This window comes from Neopsephotus bourkii, unplaced genomic scaffold (assembly GCF_033783945.1).
Source record: "Neopsephotus bourkii isolate Nb327-2 ecotype Australia unplaced genomic scaffold, CSIRO-AGI_Nbou_v1 NB_1542, whole genome shotgun sequence".
NCBI classification, from domain to species: domain Eukaryota; kingdom Metazoa; phylum Chordata; class Aves; order Psittaciformes; family Psittacidae; genus Neopsephotus; species Neopsephotus bourkii.
In genome coordinates, this window is record NW_026902018.1 from 38,932 (window position 1) to 56,015 (window position 17,084).

General features: G+C 59.2%; 2 protein-coding genes across 4 annotated transcripts; one reads left to right on the forward strand and one right to left on the reverse strand.

Moving 5' to 3' along the window:
* Nucleotides 1–1,808: 1,808 nt before the first annotated feature.
* Nucleotides 1,809–11,796, reverse strand: INPP5J (inositol polyphosphate-5-phosphatase J). Of its 3 annotated transcripts, none has more exons than XM_061370433.1 (12): nt 11,021–11,796; nt 9,985–10,095; nt 8,369–8,477; nt 7,489–7,605; nt 7,243–7,418; nt 6,576–6,687; nt 6,091–6,200; nt 5,564–5,753; nt 3,891–4,028; nt 3,357–3,449; nt 3,018–3,122; nt 1,809–2,886 (listed from the first exon to the last, which is right to left on the reverse strand). In XM_061370433.1, exons 1-12 carry the CDS (start codon nt 11,779–11,781, stop codon nt 2,266–2,268), a joined length of 2,643 nt encoding a protein of 880 aa, XP_061226417.1. In that variant the 5' UTR covers nt 11,782–11,796; the 3' UTR covers nt 1,809–2,265. The 3 variants fall into 3 exon arrangements, with proteins under 3 accessions (XP_061226417.1, XP_061226418.1, XP_061226419.1); XM_061370434.1 differs by having other exon boundaries at nt 2,625–2,894; XM_061370435.1 differs by having other exon boundaries at nt 2,668–2,872.
* A 3,159-nt stretch (nt 11,797–14,955) lies between these two features.
* Nucleotides 14,956–16,708, forward strand: SELENOM (selenoprotein M). Its single transcript, XM_061370404.1, has 5 exons — nt 14,956–15,167; nt 15,281–15,316; nt 15,430–15,464; nt 15,853–15,931; nt 16,022–16,708. Exons 1-5 carry the CDS (start codon nt 14,958–14,960, stop codon nt 16,232–16,234), a joined length of 573 nt encoding a protein of 190 aa, XP_061226388.1. The 5' UTR covers nt 14,956–14,957; the 3' UTR covers nt 16,235–16,708.
* The last annotated feature ends 376 nt before the right edge of the window (nt 16,709–17,084 follow it).

Genomic DNA, 17,084 nt, shown 5'->3' on the forward strand with positions numbered 1-17,084 from the left:
GATGAACGTTTCCGGACACGCTGTGGTGCGGAGCCGGTGACTTGGCGGCAGTGCCCGAGAGCTGGCTACTGAGTGGGGAGGGCGAGGAGGGAGCAGCGGTCAGGCGAGCCCCATCCTCCCGGTGGGGCTGTCCTCATCGACGCTGCCCGTAGGTCTCTTCCGCGGCCCCGACCGGTGCTGTCGTAAGCACGAGCAGCGCTCGGCGCAGGTCACGGCGCCGCAGTTCAGCTACGGCATCCGCAGCTACCGCCTGCATACCATTTCCCACTGCGAATGTGATGCCAGGTGCCCCAGAGGCCGGGATCGGGGGGGTCGGTCACACACAGACACGCCCCGGGGCCGCCGAGCTGCTCACTGCCTCGGTGTGCCCTGCAGATTCCGGCGGTGTCTGCTGGACCTCAACGACACCCTCTCCAACATCATCGGAGTCACCCTTTTCAACCTGCTGGAGGTGCCGTGCTTCGTGATGGGAGCGCGGGGAGTGCGTCTGGTGGCACTGGTGGGGAGGGTGAGTGCTCCGGTGCTGTAGCCCCATGGCTGAGCATCTGCTGCAGCAGCCCTGGGCATGCCCTGCCCTGCTGCCACCAGCTTGGCTGTGGCAGAGTGGGTGTACGGGGCCTTATGGCATGTGATGTTCCCAGGTGTGAGCGTTATGGTGTAGTACCCCTGGCCAGGATGGTGCAGCAGTGTCAGGATAACTACAGCCTGCCCACAGAGGGGACTGGCAGCCCTGCTGTGCAGCCCCCAGGCAACGGAGGGGAGTTCTCAAGAGTAGGGCACAAGAGACTGACAGCAGCTGAGTCAAAACCCTCAGCTCTACCAGGCACAGAGACCTGCTACAGCCCAGCAGCCACAGGGACCAGGTACCTTGTTCCCCCGCATCTGCCAGGGACAAGGCTGAGCCCACAAGCAGGCATGCAGCAGCACAGTGGGGGCTGGAGCCTATGCCCCCAACAGCAATGGCCATGTTAGAACAGGACCAACAGCACACCCTGACTGCCCTCAGGATGGTAGCATCCAATCCAGCCCAGCTGTGGAGTGGTGCAGAGCCACCCTGAGACACTAGGATTCTTTGCATGTGAACTCCAGGGCCAAGCATCCAGACTGGAAAACAGCACAGTGGTGTCACTCTCTATGAGCAACGCCTTTGGATGGCCTTGAAGCAGAAGCCTCGTGCTCAGCCTCATCCCATGCCCTGACGATGCCTGAGAAGTACAGCTTCCTGTGGGGAGGAAAATGTCCTGTGCTGCAGCCATGAGGTGAAGCTACTCAATTTCTAGTTCTTGAGACAAAGGACATCACTAAGTGCAACTGCTGGGGTGACTGCATGGAGCTGGGGGGTGCCACAGCTGGAGCAGGTGCAAGCAGATGGACTGAGAAGGCTCTCAGGATGAGGGGGTCCTGTATGCAGCAGTGGCTGCCATCCATGAGCATCAAAGCAGGTGGAAAGGAAGAGGAGGGCTTGGGAAAGTGGAACCCCACCCTCTTTAGTCCCTGTTGTTCTCTGGGGCACACAGGTTCCCCCAGGCACGGGGGACAGCACTGCCCCCAACCTGGGTTTGCACCTCTTCAGCTGGGCCGGCTGAGCATTGTGGTGTGATCCAACCCCCTTCCGCAGCCAGGGTGGGCTGGGCTGGGCTGGGCTGGCTCTAGGGAGGGGGTCAGTCCCTGTGTGCAGAAGATGAATACGGGATGATCTGAGTGTGGTGTGTGGTGCCAGGGCCAAGCCTCCTGCCCCCCCTGCACATGCTGCGGTCTCCACAGCAGGGGCTGATCCTGCCACCTCTGTAGTAAGCACAGTGCAGCAAGAGTGGGCAGGATGGTTTATTTTGTCGCTTGCACTAAGTCCAGGCTGAGGCACAGTGGTAGCAGCAGGGAAGGAGCAAGCTTTGATCTAAGGGATACCCTGGGGCAGTCCTTCCTCTATGCCCATCACCATTGCTACCAGAGCCCTGTGCTCCTATCCCACCTCATGTGTGAAGCCAGCACTCCTCCCATAGGACCAAAGGGCCTTGCACTTTGAATCTCAAGTGGACACTCCCCGCCACCATACTAGACTAGCCTTGCCTTCCCCTGTGCCACATCCCAGCTCTACCAGGCCCACGACAGCAGCTGAGGCTGGAAGGACCAGGGGGAGGCCTCTATCGCAGCAGTGAGAAATCACTGCAATAAATAAGGGGGAAGAGGGATGTCTCAGCAGGAAAGTGGCGGAGGAAAGCACACAGCAAGCACACTACAGGGAGGAAGGAGACAAGGGTCACTGTATCAGTGGCCCAGGGCACAGCTATGGCTGTCCAGCTCCTGGGGGCTGCTCCCCTCCTTTGGGGAGGTGCTGCAGCCAGGGGGGCTGGTGGGACTCATCCTCTGGCTAGGGTAGCCCTGGTCTGTGCTGTCCCTCCGCCGTCCCAGAGCTTGGTCAACCATCTCGAGGCGGAGTGCAGGCAGCAGGCCCAGGTTCCTGGGGTCAGCCCTGGCCAAGGGGTTGTCAGCAGAGACACGCCAGGGGCCACCTTGCTCCCGCACAGTCTGGTAGAAGGAGCTGCCCTCCTGGCTGCTGGCTGTTCGCCCTGGCTCCTTGCCTTTCACTCCACGGCACCCCAGCTCCTCCTGGGGCAGGTGGATGGTGGGGATGTCCCCAGGGAGGCCATGGCGGCTCTGGGGTGAGGGGCTGCGGCTTGTACCCCTGTCCCGGCTTGATGGCCGCAGGATGAGGCCCTGGAACTTGGCTAGGCTGGGGCTTCGGCTCCGGTGCCGTTTCATCTTGCCTGGGCTGGGGCTACGGGACTTGGGGGCCAGCAGGACAAGCGTGCTGTCATCCTCCTCTTCTGAGCTGCTGCCCGAGCTGTCTGTGGGGCTGCTGCCCTCCTCTGACCTGGGCAGGGAGATCTGCACCCCTGCATCAGCGCTGCTGGCTGATCTGGGGCACCAAAGCCACTGTCCTCCTCCAGCCAAGCACCTTATACACACCACCCCCTGCCTCCCTCCACCCCTCACCCTTGCCTTTTGGCCTTGCTGACCTGGAAGGGCTCAGTCACACCCGCAATGCTGCTGGAAGTGTTGCTGTAGTATCCAAGGATGTACTCGCCCTTCCCCTTAGGCAGTGCCTCCTCTGAGAACATCACCTGTAGCCCAGAGAGAGCTGATGGGCACCAAGGCTTGGCACAGGGATGCCCCCTCCCACCTCCAGCCCCAGCCCAGAGCCAATACCCCTTACTCCAGCCCAGTAGACCTGCCTAAGGCTCAGCACAGAGTAGTAAGGAGGTGCCCCCTTGTACCACCAGGAGCATAAAGAGGTCCCTGTCCCCCCATGATGGGACACACCTGCCCACCAGGACAGCAGAGCTGGCCCAGCTCACCTGTGCACATGGTTGCTTCTCCAAGCAGCGCTCACCATCATCACTCCTAGCCCAGACATAGGACACGTAATCCTTAGGGTGTCGAAAGCCCACCTGTGTGCATGTACATGGGAGAACACCGGTGCACAGGAACATAAGCACTTACTCAGCACCATCACCTCCCACCCTGCCTTTAGCTTGCCTCGCACTCAGCCCCGTCTCCTCTCACAGAAAAACCAAGAGCTGCCTTGCACCCACTCAACAGTGCCCTGGCCCCCAGCCTCCAAGGAGTGCCAGGCTTTGGACCCTGTGGGGCCCACCAGGCAGGAGGGAACTACTGGATCTGAGCCTCCTGAAGCAGGGCCAAATCCTGCTCCTAATGCTGCTATCCAACCTCTGGATAATTGCCAGGCCTTCCCCAGGGAAAGGAAAGCACAGAGCACAGGCCCATGCCATGCATCAGTGCCCACCATTTGGGGGTAGCTCAGAAGGAACCCCACAGTGCTGTGCAGTGCACCCCACTCCCTTCAGCCCCAGCAGCACCCAAGCCCCTACCCGGTAGAGTCCTATCCAGTCCCACGAGCTCCGGTGGAAGCCAGCAGCCATCTTGTACCTGACAACTGCTTGCTCAGGCCTGCTCCATTCATCAGCCACATAAATCTCAACCGGGGGCTTGTCTGTCTTGGAAGCAAACTGCAAGAGAGATGTACACCTCTGTGACTGGAAAGATCTTGGAGCAGATTCTCCTGGAAGGCACGCTAAGGCACATGAAAAACAAGAAGGTGCTTGGTGACAGCCAGCAGGGCGTCACTAAGGGGAAATCCTGCCTGACCAAATTGGTGGCCTTTTATGATGGGGCTACAGAACTGATGGACAGGGGTAGAGCAGTTGATGTCATCTACCTGGACTTGTGTAAAGCGTTCGACACTGTCCCACATGATATCCTTGTCTCTAAATTGGAGAGACATCAATCTGATGAATGGACCACTCGGTGGATAAAGAACTGGCTGGATGGCCGCACACAAAGAGTTGTGGTCAATGGCTCAATGTCCAGCTGGAGACCAGTAACGAGTGGTGTCCCTCAGGGATCGGTGTTGGGACCGGTCTTGTTTAACATCTTTGTTGGTGACATGGACAGTGGGACTGAGTGCGCCCTCAGCAAGTTTGCCGATGACACCAAGCTGTGTGGTTCGGTTGATACGCTGGAGGGCAGGAATGCCATCCAGAGGGACCTTGACACGCTTGTGAGGTGGCCAGTGTCAACCTCATGAAGTTTAACCATGCCAAGTGCAAGGTCCTACACCTGGGTTGGAGCAATCCCAGACACAGCTACAGGCTGGGCAGAGAAGAGATTCAGAGCAGCCCAAGGAGAAGGACTTGGGGAGTGCTGCTGCTATGAGAAAATGAACATGAGCCAGCAGTGTGCACTTGCAGCCCAGAAAGCCAACCGTATCCTGGGCTGCATCAAAAGGAGCGTGACCAGCAGGTCGAAGGAGGTGATCCTGCCCCTTTATTCTGCTCTCGTGAGACCTCAACTTAGAGTACTGTGTGCAGTTCTGGTGTCCTCAACACAAGAAGGACATGGATCTGTTGGAACAAGTCCAGAGGAGGCCACGAGGATGATCAGGGGACTGGAACACCTCCTGTATGGAGCCAGGCTGAGAAAGTTGGGGCTGTTCAGCCTAGAGAAGGCTGCGTGGAGACCTCATAGCAGCCTTCCAGTATCTGAAGAGGTCCTACAAGGATGCTGGAGAGGGACTCTTCATGAGGGACTGCAGTGATAGGACAAGGGGTAATGGGCTCAAACTTAAACAGGGGAAGTTCAGGTTGGATGTAAGAAAGAAGTTCTTTACTGTGAGGGTGGTGAGGCACTGGAATGGGTTACCCAAAGTGGTAAATGCTCCATCCCTGGTAGTGCTCAAGGCCAGGTTGGACAGAGCCTTGGGTGAGATGGTTTAGTGTGAGGTGTCCCTGCCCATGGCAGGGGGGTTGGAACTGGATGATTTTAAGGTCCTTTCCAACCCGAACTATTCTGTGTTTCTATGATACATGGTAAGGAAGGGCATGCTTAAGAGCTGCCCCTGCTGCCCCGGGCACCTGTCTAGCAGCCCCCAGCCACGGTGACAGCTTACCAAACAAAGTAAGTCCCACACACCCCATGATAAGCTGCACACACGAGCTGCGTGTCTCACCCCTGACTGTGCCCACTGGCCCTGGATGATGCTCACCTGCACTGCAAAGATGGCAGCTACTGGCTTGTGGTCGCTGACTGTGTACTCCATGTGGCTGCAGTAGCAGAGCTGGCTCACTGAGAGGACACCCTGGCTGGGCCGGTGCCCACCCATGCCAAGCCCAACACTGGGAGATTTGATCTTCCAGAGGATGCGGTCAGTCCAGGCAGGTTTCCGCTTCTTGGCACTGCAGGGCACAGAGGGGCATCTCTTGCCTGGCAGGGGCCAGTGGGCTCCACCCCACACTGCCTCCCCCGGTACTACCGCACGCACCGGCAGGGGGCGCAGCTCATCTTGGCACACAGCTCAGTGCAGCTGCAGGGACAGACCTGCGCTGGCACCAGCACAACAGTTGTGTCCCAGCTTGCCAGTCCCAGCCTACATCCCTACCCCCATCCATCTGCAGCAGCATCAGCCCCTGCCCCACCAGCACGTGCCCTGGCTGGCATCCGTGCCCCACCTGCATCCCTCAGCTGTGCCACCTGCTCCCAGGCCCAGCACATACCTGAGCTCTGCAGTCCTACCTGCTGTCGTATTTGTTGGTGCCTACATCAAACTTGAAAGTGGGAGGGAAGTTCAGGGGGCCCTCCTGAAAACCACTGAGGACAGGCCAGGTGCTTTTGGCAATATTTAGCTGTGGGAAAGAGAACAGGAGCACACCAGCCCCTACGGCCAGACCCCTCTGCAAGCCCCAGAATACCTCTCCACCCCTAGCAGTCATCCCTGCCCCATTGCTGCCAGCCCCACACACACAGTTCTCAGGGTTTGTCCATGCCATGCAGGCAGCAAGTCTGTAGGCCCCCAGCTCTTCCTAACATACTGCTAAAAGATACATGTGCCCAGCTCCCATAAAGACCATCCTGGGACTGTGTTCCCCTTTCCACACAGAACCAGGGCCTTTTGTGTCCCATGAGCAGTAAGGGCAGATGTTCTACCAAAACTGCCCATGCAGCTGTGGGACAAGAGCCAAGTGCCACCTGGGGCCTGGCAGTGTGCCCACCCTTCTCACCTGATCCTTCTCCCATAGCTGGCTCAGGATGTTGCTGTCAATGGCATACTTCACAAAGCGAATGTCAAGGCTCTCGATGCGGAAGTTGAGGTCTCCAAACCAGAACACGAGGCTGTGGGTGGGAGGAGGGCAACGGGCTGGAAGGGCCGAGACTATTGATGCTGGCGGGGGAGAAATATCCTGTGGGCAGCCTCAGCCTGTGGCACAGGTGCTCCCAAGAGCACCGGTACAGGCCAGCAGTTGGCTGACAGCTTGGCCAGCAGCCAGGCCTGTGAGGGTTACTCAGGTAGGACTAAGAACCATCCACTAACAGGCCCACCTTCCCTGAGCATTGATGGTGGAAATTTCCACAGCAATTAACCTACCGAGTTGGAATACACAGCCAAGACACTGGGTCAGAGCTAGGCTCTCCACTCACCACTTCCAAACTCCAACAGTGCCAGTATGGCAGGGAGCTGCTTCATGCCTGGATGTGCTCCAGGAGAGACCAAAGATCCCTCTTAACACGTACCCCGACATATTGGGCTGCTGCTGGGCCATGGGACAGTATTGCAGCCCTGCACGCAAAACCCTATCTCCAAGCTGTGCTGGGATTGAGGGAGTCAAAGACAGGGGCTGGCATTAGAGCCCTGGCCCAGACTGGGGAGCAAAGTGGTGGGGTACGCACTCATGGTCCAGGATGCCGTTGGCCACACGCCCCTCGAACTGTTGCATGTGCAGTATGGTGGCAAAGTCCTCCTTGCGCTGCTCTGCCTTCTCCAGATGCGCTGGCAGGTGGCAGTTCAGGAAGCAGACCATGTGGCCGAAGATGGAGAGACGAACACTCACCCCACCCTTGTTGCCCTGCACCGAGAGGATCCTGTGACTCCTTGGGAAGCCAGCCCCTCACCACCTCCCCTAGGGCTGCACTCACCCAGTAGCCTCCCAGCCCTGTCCTCGTGCAGTCTGTCTGGATGTCCTGCAGGAAGGGGAGGTGGTAGTACTTGGCAAATACCAGTAGGATCACACCTTGCATCCGAACAGTGCTGACCTGGAATGGGGGCAGAGGCTGAAGCAGGAGGGTAGTCACAGCAGAGCCTGTAGGGGCAGGGACAGCTTCCCCCACCTCCAGGCCATAGGGAGGCACCTCCACCCTTTGGAGGCTCCCTATCTTGCAGGTGACTAATAGCACATTTTGTTCAGAGTTTACTAACACCCTCCTGAATAGAATCATGTAATGGTTTGGGTTGAAGGGACCTTAAAGCTCCTAGACTTCCAATCCCCTGCCATGGAGAGGGACACCTTCCACTTGAGCAGGTTGCTCCAAGACTGATCTAACCTGGCTGTGAACACTGCCGGGGATGGGGCAGCCACAGCTTCTCCTGACAACCTGTTCCATACTGACAGCTGAGATAAGCCCAGCAGCGCCAAGGGCACATATGCTCTGGGGCAAGCACCCTGGGACCTGCAGGCTGCTGCCAGAAGCAAAGGCTTGTTCCCACATACAAGTCCTTGCCTTAGTGTGATGAAGCAGGCAGCAAGTATCTCCAAAGCCCCACAGGGGAAGCCCAAGGTGCAGGCAAGGGAGCAGGGTGGCAGAAGCTAGACAGCAGGCTGGTGAGACACACCTCTAGCCCTCGGGTTAGCCCCCACATGCTGCTTGGATAGCTGCAGGCTGTCCTGCCACCAGGTTTTGCCTTCCCACTGCAACTCCTCCCTCCATCCCTGCAGTCCAACTCTCCCTGTCTGTCGTCTACCTGCCCAACAGGCAGGGAGGGAACACCAGCTGCCTAGCCCCTTTGGGAACTCCTTACCAGGACAAAGTGGAAGGGGCTCAGCACATCCATGAAGAGCTCACTCCACTGATCTGTGAAGAGGGCATCCTTCAGGCGCTTGTTTATCTTAGAGTTCACCTCTTGCAGCCTGGGAGGAAAGGGACAGGTCCCATAGCCACACCAGGAAAGCGTTTATGTCCAAGCTAGCAGGAGCTCCTTAGGAGAGGTGCAAAAGCATAGTGCTGTGGAGCAGGACCAGGGCAGGAAGGGCAGTTCAAGGAGGATCCTGGGTTTAGAGCACAAGCCAGCCATATCCTTGCTCCAGCAATGCTGGGCCATGTGTTAGCAGAAAGCATAAGTGGCCCTGAATCCATGAGAGGCCTTGGCCCTTTCTAAAGCAGGAGTAGTTCAGCTGCACAGGGCTGGGCAGCAGTCTAAAGCTTATCTCTAGGTGTAAGAGGGACTTACGGGACATTTCAGCTGTATTGGTCTTTACAGAGAAGCCAAGTCTCACCAGTACTTCAGCACAGGGTGTCCAGATGCATCCTAGCCACCCAGCTCAGAGCAGCAGCAAACAGAAAGTTAATTAGCATCCTCCTGGCTCAGCAATTAGTGAAGAGGGGGAAGGAGAATGTTCCCAGTGAATGGCAGAATCAGGAAATGTCTTGCCCAGAAATATCAAGTGCTCAGGGCACAGAGACATGGGGCAGAGGAAGGACACAGCCAGGGAGAAACAGCCTGGGGGTAGGGAGCAGCAGGACACCCCGTCCCAGCCAGGACACTGTCCCAGCATGTCTCTTGCTGTCAGCTACACCCCTACCCCATCCATTCATGCTTCAATCTACCTCCACAGACCCAAACTGCTGGCCTGCAAGGCCAAAGGGACCAGGAGACCAGCTCCAACACAGCATCATAGCTCTGGCAGACCCAGCCTTACACTGCCCCTTCCCTCAAGCACGGAGAATCAGGGAGTCCCTGGGAGCCTCCCTGAGGCAAATCCAGCTCTTCCACCTCACACACACAGGCAGAAGCAGTGTCTTACTCCCTGTGCAAAGGCAGCATGTCTCTGGTCTGAGCAGGAATCCACACGCCACAGCAAACCCTGAGGGACCAGTGTGCCCTTGGACTCTGGCCTCGCCAGCCATGCCAATAAAACACTAATATGGCACTGCCTTGCCCAAAGTTAAGCATTGCAAGGGGAACAGTGCCAATTCATCTATGAGAGAACGGCAAATTTGTGCCCTTGAGGCCTGCATACCATAGGCAAAAGATGAGATGAAGAAAACAGTCCCAGAGGACTCCAACAGGCAAGTTGAACGCCTCTGCAGACCCGACCTCAGGGCTGCCAGGGCTCATAGCAAAAGCAGCACTGCCAAGGCCCCAGCTCTGTACAGCACAGCCAGCTCCAGGCCCTTTGGGGGTTCAAGGCTACCTGGGATTCAAGGGCTTCTGTTCCTCTTAGCATTTCCATTTTTCTGGGACTTGACTCTCCATTACCTTTTCTGATGTTTTGCTGCCTGCAATGCACACCTCTCACTGTGCCCCAGGGGGGCTGGGCTGCAGCTCTACCATTCCCCACCCCACAGCGCTATGGTAATCCCCCAGAAAGGGATGTGGTGCAGCAGGGGAGGGGGCCCTGCACCTCCACCTCTTACCCAATGGCAATCACATCCGCATCGTTTGTCTCGCCTGTGTTGAGGTGCAGCAGGGATGTCACATCATTCGGGGGCATAGCTGTGCCCACGTTCCAGGTAACCACTGTGATGCTTGGGAGGACAAAGGAAGAACAGACTAAGATTGGGGTTCAGAGGTGTTCCCTGTTCCCTCCACCCCAGTTCAATCCCCAGCTCCACCAAGGAAGCTCTTTGGCCACAGCAGAAATGGCCACAGCTGAACCTCAGCTAGGGCATATACAGGAGATGGGTCCTTTCCTCTGAATTGCCCCATGATCTGCATCTTGGTGCAGGGCAAGCCCCACTATAATCCAGACCCCTGTGAAATTCTAGAAACCAACACAAAAGACCTTTTGCTTTCATCACCACCGACTGACACAGGCAGGCCAGCACAGGAGGCAGCCTGCAAGACAGGGTCTCCCTGGAAAACCGCTTCCCCTCCCTATAAATCACACATCTCTGGGGTTCCTGGGGAAAAGAACCCAGTCTCAGCCCCCGACTATGCCCAAGAGCTCAGCCAGTCCGAAAGGCCAGGGCACCACACGTGACAGCAGCACTGCAGGCCCCGCAGCGGTGTCCTTCATCAGTGCAAAGCCACCATCAGTCGCAACACGAGTGCTGTTATGCAGCACGCACTAGCAGCCTGCAGGCTCTTCCAGCAGCACTAGGTCAAGTCTCAGTCACAGTGAGAGTGTTTCAACAGCAAGGGAGGGTAGTGCCACACCGTTTCCAGAGCTCCAGGACAGCGAGGGCAGACGATACCCACTCCACAGTCTGTGACATGCCACCCCATGCACACTGCTCGCATGGACAGTAAGCACTGAGCATCCTTCCCTCCCACTAAACCAGTGTGTTCACAGCTCCTAATCCCAATCTCCTCCACGAGAACACCATTTACAGAGGGAAGAAAGGGACCACTCCAGCCCCATAGGAGGCTGCACTTGCTGCTCCACAGCACCGACAGCGTTGGCCCAGCACTGCTCCCACTGCTTGTCCCCCCACAGCAACACCTGCTCACCGGAACGAACTGTCCTCCGGGCTCCTTCCCGAGCAGCCGAGTGCGTCGGAGGAATCACCAGCGCTTGGCTGGCCGAGGGACCTCCCGAAGAGGGAAAGCTCCTCTGGCTCCGCTTTGGAGAGAGCAGACGGCTTGGAGAGGCCCACCCGCCCGCTGGCGAGGAACTCGCTGGAGATGGCTTTGGGCAGCCCGGCGGCCCGCGGCGAGGAGCCCGCCCAGGCGGAGATGTGATCGCTGGACTCGGCCTTGGGGAGCATCTCCCTGCGCTCGGCGAGCGGCGGCTTCCCGGGCACAGCGTGCTCCAGGGGACCGAGCTCGGGGAAGGCGGGCGCTACGGGGGACTGCACGCCGGGCCGGGCCGGGGGGGCGCCGGGGCTGGGGGGCAGCAAGGCCGGCAGCGGGAAGGTGTGGGGTCCGCCGGGCCCCTCGGGCTGCGCCCTGCCGACCTCCAGCGGTAGGGGCTGCGCGCCCCTGCCCGGGGCCCGCTCCTCAGGACCGCAGCGTTGCACCCCGCCGGGCCGCGGGCAGCCATACGGGAAGGGATCGCAGGCGGCGTCCGACCGAGAGCTTCGGCGGGCACCCGGGACACCGCCGCCGCCAAGGAAAGGCGCCGCCGGCGCCGAGCCGCTGGAGCCGAAAGGCACCGGCCGAGCTGGGGGGGGGGCGGCGGCGGCGGGCGAGGGACCCCATGAGGGGCCGGGCCGGGGCCCCAAGGCGGCGGCCGAGCCCTGGTCCGCACTGCCCCGCCGGGCCGGCTCCATCGGGAGGAAGAGCCCGAGCCCGGGCCCGGCCCCGCCGCGCCCCGTGATGTCAGCTCCGCGCACCTGCGCGAGCCTTAAAGGCGCAGGAGCCGCAAAAGGGACACCGAACCTGCCCAGCGCGCACCTGGGCACGTGACCTCCGGCGCGTGCACGACTGGCCTCGCGCGTGCACGGCTACCTGCCCTCGTGCGCCCCTGCTCTCCCGCACGCGCGTTCCATGCGTGTGCACCGCTGTGGCGGGTGTGTCTGGGCCCACGGGCGCCACTGGAGCTGTGGGAGGTGCCGGGCATGCACCTGCAGCCGTGCAGGTCCTTGCGTGTCACAGGTTGGCATGGGTGGGTGTGAGAGCACACGGGGCTGCTTCGGGTATGCAAATGATTGTATGCACCCAGAGGAGGTGGGGGACTGGGTGACAGAGGGCATGGAGAGGGCAGAGGTCCCAGACACCTCCATACCATCAAGACCAGCCTTCAGGAGCCACAGAGCCTGGGAGAGGCTGGAGCACCATGTGGAAGAGGATCCTGCTGGAGGACAGGTCCCTGAGCCCTAGTGGGATGAGCGCTGAGGGAACTGGCTCCTGTCATTGCAAGGCCACTCTCAATAACCTGTGATCAACTGTGGCAGCTGGGAGAGGACTGGAGCAAGGCAAATGTCACTTCTGTCTTCAGGAAGGGCACAAAAGAGGACAAGGGAACTAGAGCCCAGTCAGCCTCACCTCCATTTCTGGAAAGGTGGAACAGCAAGTTCTGGGAACCACTGGAGGAGTCAGAATGGCTTCACTGAAGGGAAGTTCTGCTTGACTAACCTGAGCACCTCCTGTGATGGAGTGGCCCTGCAGAGGAAGGGAAAGCAGTGGACATTCTCTGCCCAGACTTCAGGAAGGCGTTTGACACTATCTTCCATCAGATCTTCCTAGAGAAGCTGTTGATGAGCAGAGATTGAGGATGGATTGAAAACTGGCTTGGTGGCTGGATGCAGAGGGTGGTGGTCAGCAGCACAAGGTCTAGTTGGAGGCCAGTTAAGTACTAATGCACCCTAGGGATCAGTACTGGGTCCAGTCCTGTTAAACATCTTTGTTACCAAGCTGTATGATGGAACAGAATGCACCCTCAGCAAGTCTGCAGTTGACACCAGGCTGGGAGGTTCGTAAATGAGGGGATCACGCATCCATCCAGAGAGACCTGGACAAGCTGGAGAAATGGGCTGGCAGAAATCTTAAGAAGTTCAATAAATGAGAGTGCAAAGTCCTGCCTCTGGGGAGGAACAACCCCAGGCACGAGGAGATGCTGGGGGGCACCTGCCTGGAAACCAGTTCTGCAGAAAAGGCTTTGGGAAGATTATGTGGTGGAGACCATACTGACAATGAGTTCAGTGTGTTCTTGAGGCAAAGAAGGTGAATGATGGCTTCCTGGGCTGCATCAGGGGTGTTGTCAGCAGGGCAAGGGAGGTTGAGGAGGCACTGGTGAAGCCACCCCTGGAGTGCTGAGTCCACTGCTGGGCTCCCAAGAGAAAGTCCAAGAAACATGAGCATACTGGAGGGAGCCTAATGAGGGCCTTCAAAGATAATGAACTGGAGCAGTTAGCACATGAGGAGAAGCTGGGAGAGCTGGGACTGTCTGGCCTGGAGCAGAGAAAGCTCTAGGGAATCTCATCAATCTACGTAAATACCTGAAGGCAAGATGGAGCCTGGCTCTTCTCAGTGGTGCCCAGTGACAGGACCAGAGGCACTGGCTTCATACTAGAGGAGGTTCCCTCTGCATGTCAGGAAACGCTTTTTTCCTGTGAGGTGACCAAGCCCTGGCACCAGCTGCCCAGGCCAGTTGTACAGTCTCCATCCCTGCAGAAACTCAACAGCCAACTGGACAGTGACCTCGGGCAACCAGCCGTGTGTGGGCTTGCTTGAGCAGAAGCTTGGACCCCAACAGCCTCCAACCTCAAGCAGCCACAGTATGTGTGTGTACATTCAGCTGGGCAGGACCCCAACAGCCTCCAACCTCAAGCAGCCACAGTATGTGTGTGTACATGCAGCTGGGCAGGACCCCAACAGCCTCCAACCTCATGCAGCCACAGTATGTGTGTGTACGTGCAGCTGGGCAGGACCCCAACAGCCTCCAACCTCATGCAGCCACAGTACGTGTGTGTACATGCAGCTGGGCAGGACCCCAACAGCCTCCAACCTCATGCAGCCACAGTAGTGTGTGTACTGCAGCTGGGCAGGACCCCAACAGCCTCCAACCTCATGCAGCACGTTGTGTGTGTACATGCAGCTGGGCAGGACCCCAACAGCCTCCAACCTCATGCAGCCACATATGTGTGTGTTGCAGCTGGCAGACCCCAACAGCCTCCAACCTCATGCAGCCACAGTATGTGTGTGTTGCAGCTGGCAGGCCCCAACAGCCTCCAACCTCAGCAGCCACAGTATGTGTAGTGGGCAGGACCCCAACAGCCTCCAACCTCAAGCAGCCACAGTACGTGTGTGTACATGCAGCTGGGCAGGACCCCAACAGCCTCCAACCTCATGCAGCCACAGTACGTGTGTGTACATGCAGCTGGGCAGGACCCCAACAGCCTCCAACCTCATGCAGCCACAGTACGTGTGTGTACGTGCAGCTTTGGGTGCATGCACATGCTGCTACATTTGTGACTGCATGTGCTGGTGTGTTTCTGTTTGCAGCTGTGTGTGCAGTTGCATTTATGCACTGGTGGGTGGACTGTGTGTACATAGCTGTGCATGCAGCTGTGCATGTGTGCTCCCAGCTGGGTGTGCAGAGGGGTGCGAGTGCACAGCTGTGTGCATGTGTGCATTCCCAGCCAGCCATGCATGCACACCCCTTTGTGCTGCACATCGCGTGTCTGCAGTGTCTGCATGCGCATGCCGTGTTTGCACTCTGTGTGTTGGGGTGCAGTCCGTGCGTGCATCCACAGTTTTCGATGCACGTTTGTGGTGTGCAACGTGCACGTGCGCACATCCAAGTTTGTGGTGCGGGTGTGTTTGCGGTGGCGGTGTGTGGGGGTGTGTGTAGGAGGTGTAGGTGTGCGCAGGGGGGTGCTTAGGAGGTGTTCGGGGGTATTTAGGGGGTGATGAGGAGCGTTCCCACGTGTTCACGGTGTGTGTACGCGTGTACCCGCGGGTCCCCGCGCTGCGCATGCATGGCGTGTGGCTGCCCCCCCCCGGCATGCGTGTCTCGTACTGCGACTGCTCGACGTGCGCGTGCTCGAGTTCGTCGGGGCCGGACCCCGTGCGCGCGGAGGCCGTGACGTGGCGTTGCGGGATGCTGCCGGCGCTGCGGCTGCTGCTGGTGTCGGTGCTGGCGGCGGGGCTCGGCGCGGGACCCCCCCGGCACCGAGGGGCTGAGCTGCGGGACCTGGCCCGGGGCAAGGTGGAGGTAAGCGCAGCGCAGCGCAGGGCTGGGCGAGGCGGAGCGGAGCGGAGGGGAGGGTGCGTGGACCCCGCTGGCCGCCGGCGGCGGCAGTGGTGATGGAGTGTCTCGTCCTCCAGACCTGCGGCGGGTGACGGCTGAACCGCCTGAGGGAGGTAGGTGCCGCCGGGTGGCGGATGGGGATGGGGTCGGGGTCCGGGTCCGGGTCCAGAGCCGCCCCACCGCTGAGCCGGGCTGGGCCGGGCCGGGCCGCCCGCTGTGCCCGCAGGTGAAGGCGTTCGTCACCCAGGACATTCCCCTCTAGTATCCGCCGGCCGAGGCGTGCAGCGATCGGTGCGGCTGCGTCCCGGAGCGGGCCTCTGCTGGGATGGACGCTCCCATGGGATGGAGTGGGATGGGATCGGATGGGGGTAAACAATAGAACAGGGCTAGACTGAGTGGGATGGGCTGGAGGACAGGACAGGACGCAGTGGAGGACAGAATGAGGGGTGGGAAGGGGTGGGATGGAGGGATGGGGTGGAGGACAGGATGGTTGGGCAATGGGATGAGATACAATGGGACAGAATGGGGTGGGATGCAGTGGAGGATGGGCTGGGAGGGAATGGAATGTGACAGAAAGCAGGATGGGATGGGGGGTGGGAGGGCTGCATGGACCTGCGCAGTACTGTTGGCTCCTTAACACATCATCCAGCCATAACCTGGAGATGAAGCATCTGCCTGGTGCTGACCCTGAGCTTGTGCTCCTCAGCCACCGATACGAAGAGCTGGAGGTTAGTGGGCAGTGTGACACTTGCTGCCACAGCAGGGTTTGGGTGGATGGTGCCGACAGGCACTGAGCTGCAGCCCCTGCGTGTGTGCAGAGAATCCCTCTAAGCGACATGACCCGGGAGGAGATCAATCAGCTGGTGCAGGAGCTCGGCTTCTACCGCAAGGAGGCACCTGATGCCCCTGTGCCTGGGGAGTTTCAGTTTGCACCGGCCAGGCCTCTGCCCACACTGCCACCTCCCCAGACTGCCACTGCTGATGGCGAGAGCCCACCCAAACACAGCGAGGGGGAACACCCAGACCTCTAGCGGAGGGTGCTGCAGCCCTGAGGAGCTCCTGCAGCCAGTCCCCAGTGTGCAGGGATAAGGACATCACAGCACCTGGGGATGGTGCTGCAGCGTGGCAGAGGTGCTCCTGTTGTTACTTGGTGCTGTGTAGCCTCTGTGCCATGGACTCCCTGAGCTGCCCCAGGGGTTTCATGCGCATTGTGGCCCTCTCGGGTTCCGTGTACCTGTTGCTGCCCTCCTTCCCCTGCAGCCCTGCATTCCCAGACAGGAATGCTGCTGTGCTCCCTCTCAGTGCCGTGAAGTTTAGCCGACTCCTGGTGTTGGGCAGCGATATCCTACCTGCATGGGACAGAATGAAACCCTCAGCAGAAAGCCCCAGGTGCTGAGGGTTGATGTGCTGAGTCCTGGAGGTGGAAAGCTGTCCCCAGAGGGGTTATGGCTTTATGCCCCAGCAAGGTTGTCTTGTATAGAGCCCCCAGTAAAGCCTTTGCGTACGATTGCCTGCACCGTGTGATCTTTCCAGGGAGGGCTCAGTGGGGGTGCATCTTCCAGTGCTCTATACTGGGTGTCCTGGAGGCAGGAGGGGGCAGCAGTGTTACAGCAGTTTGTCGCTGGCAAGCTGACAAACCATCCCGTGGAATAACCTTGCTGTTCCTGTGCCGCTCCCTCTTCAGTGTGATGTATGGATGGGGCTTGGAATGAGCTGCTTTCATGGGGCACAGGTACGAGCCCGTGAGTGGATCCTGCAGTGCTGGAAACCAGCAGCTCTTGGTCAAGGTGGGATGCTGATGGTGTCACTGGGCTCTGGGCATCATCCCTGAGCAGGAGGGGCAGCATGTGCCCTACATCCCCCTGGGCTGGGTGAGCAGGG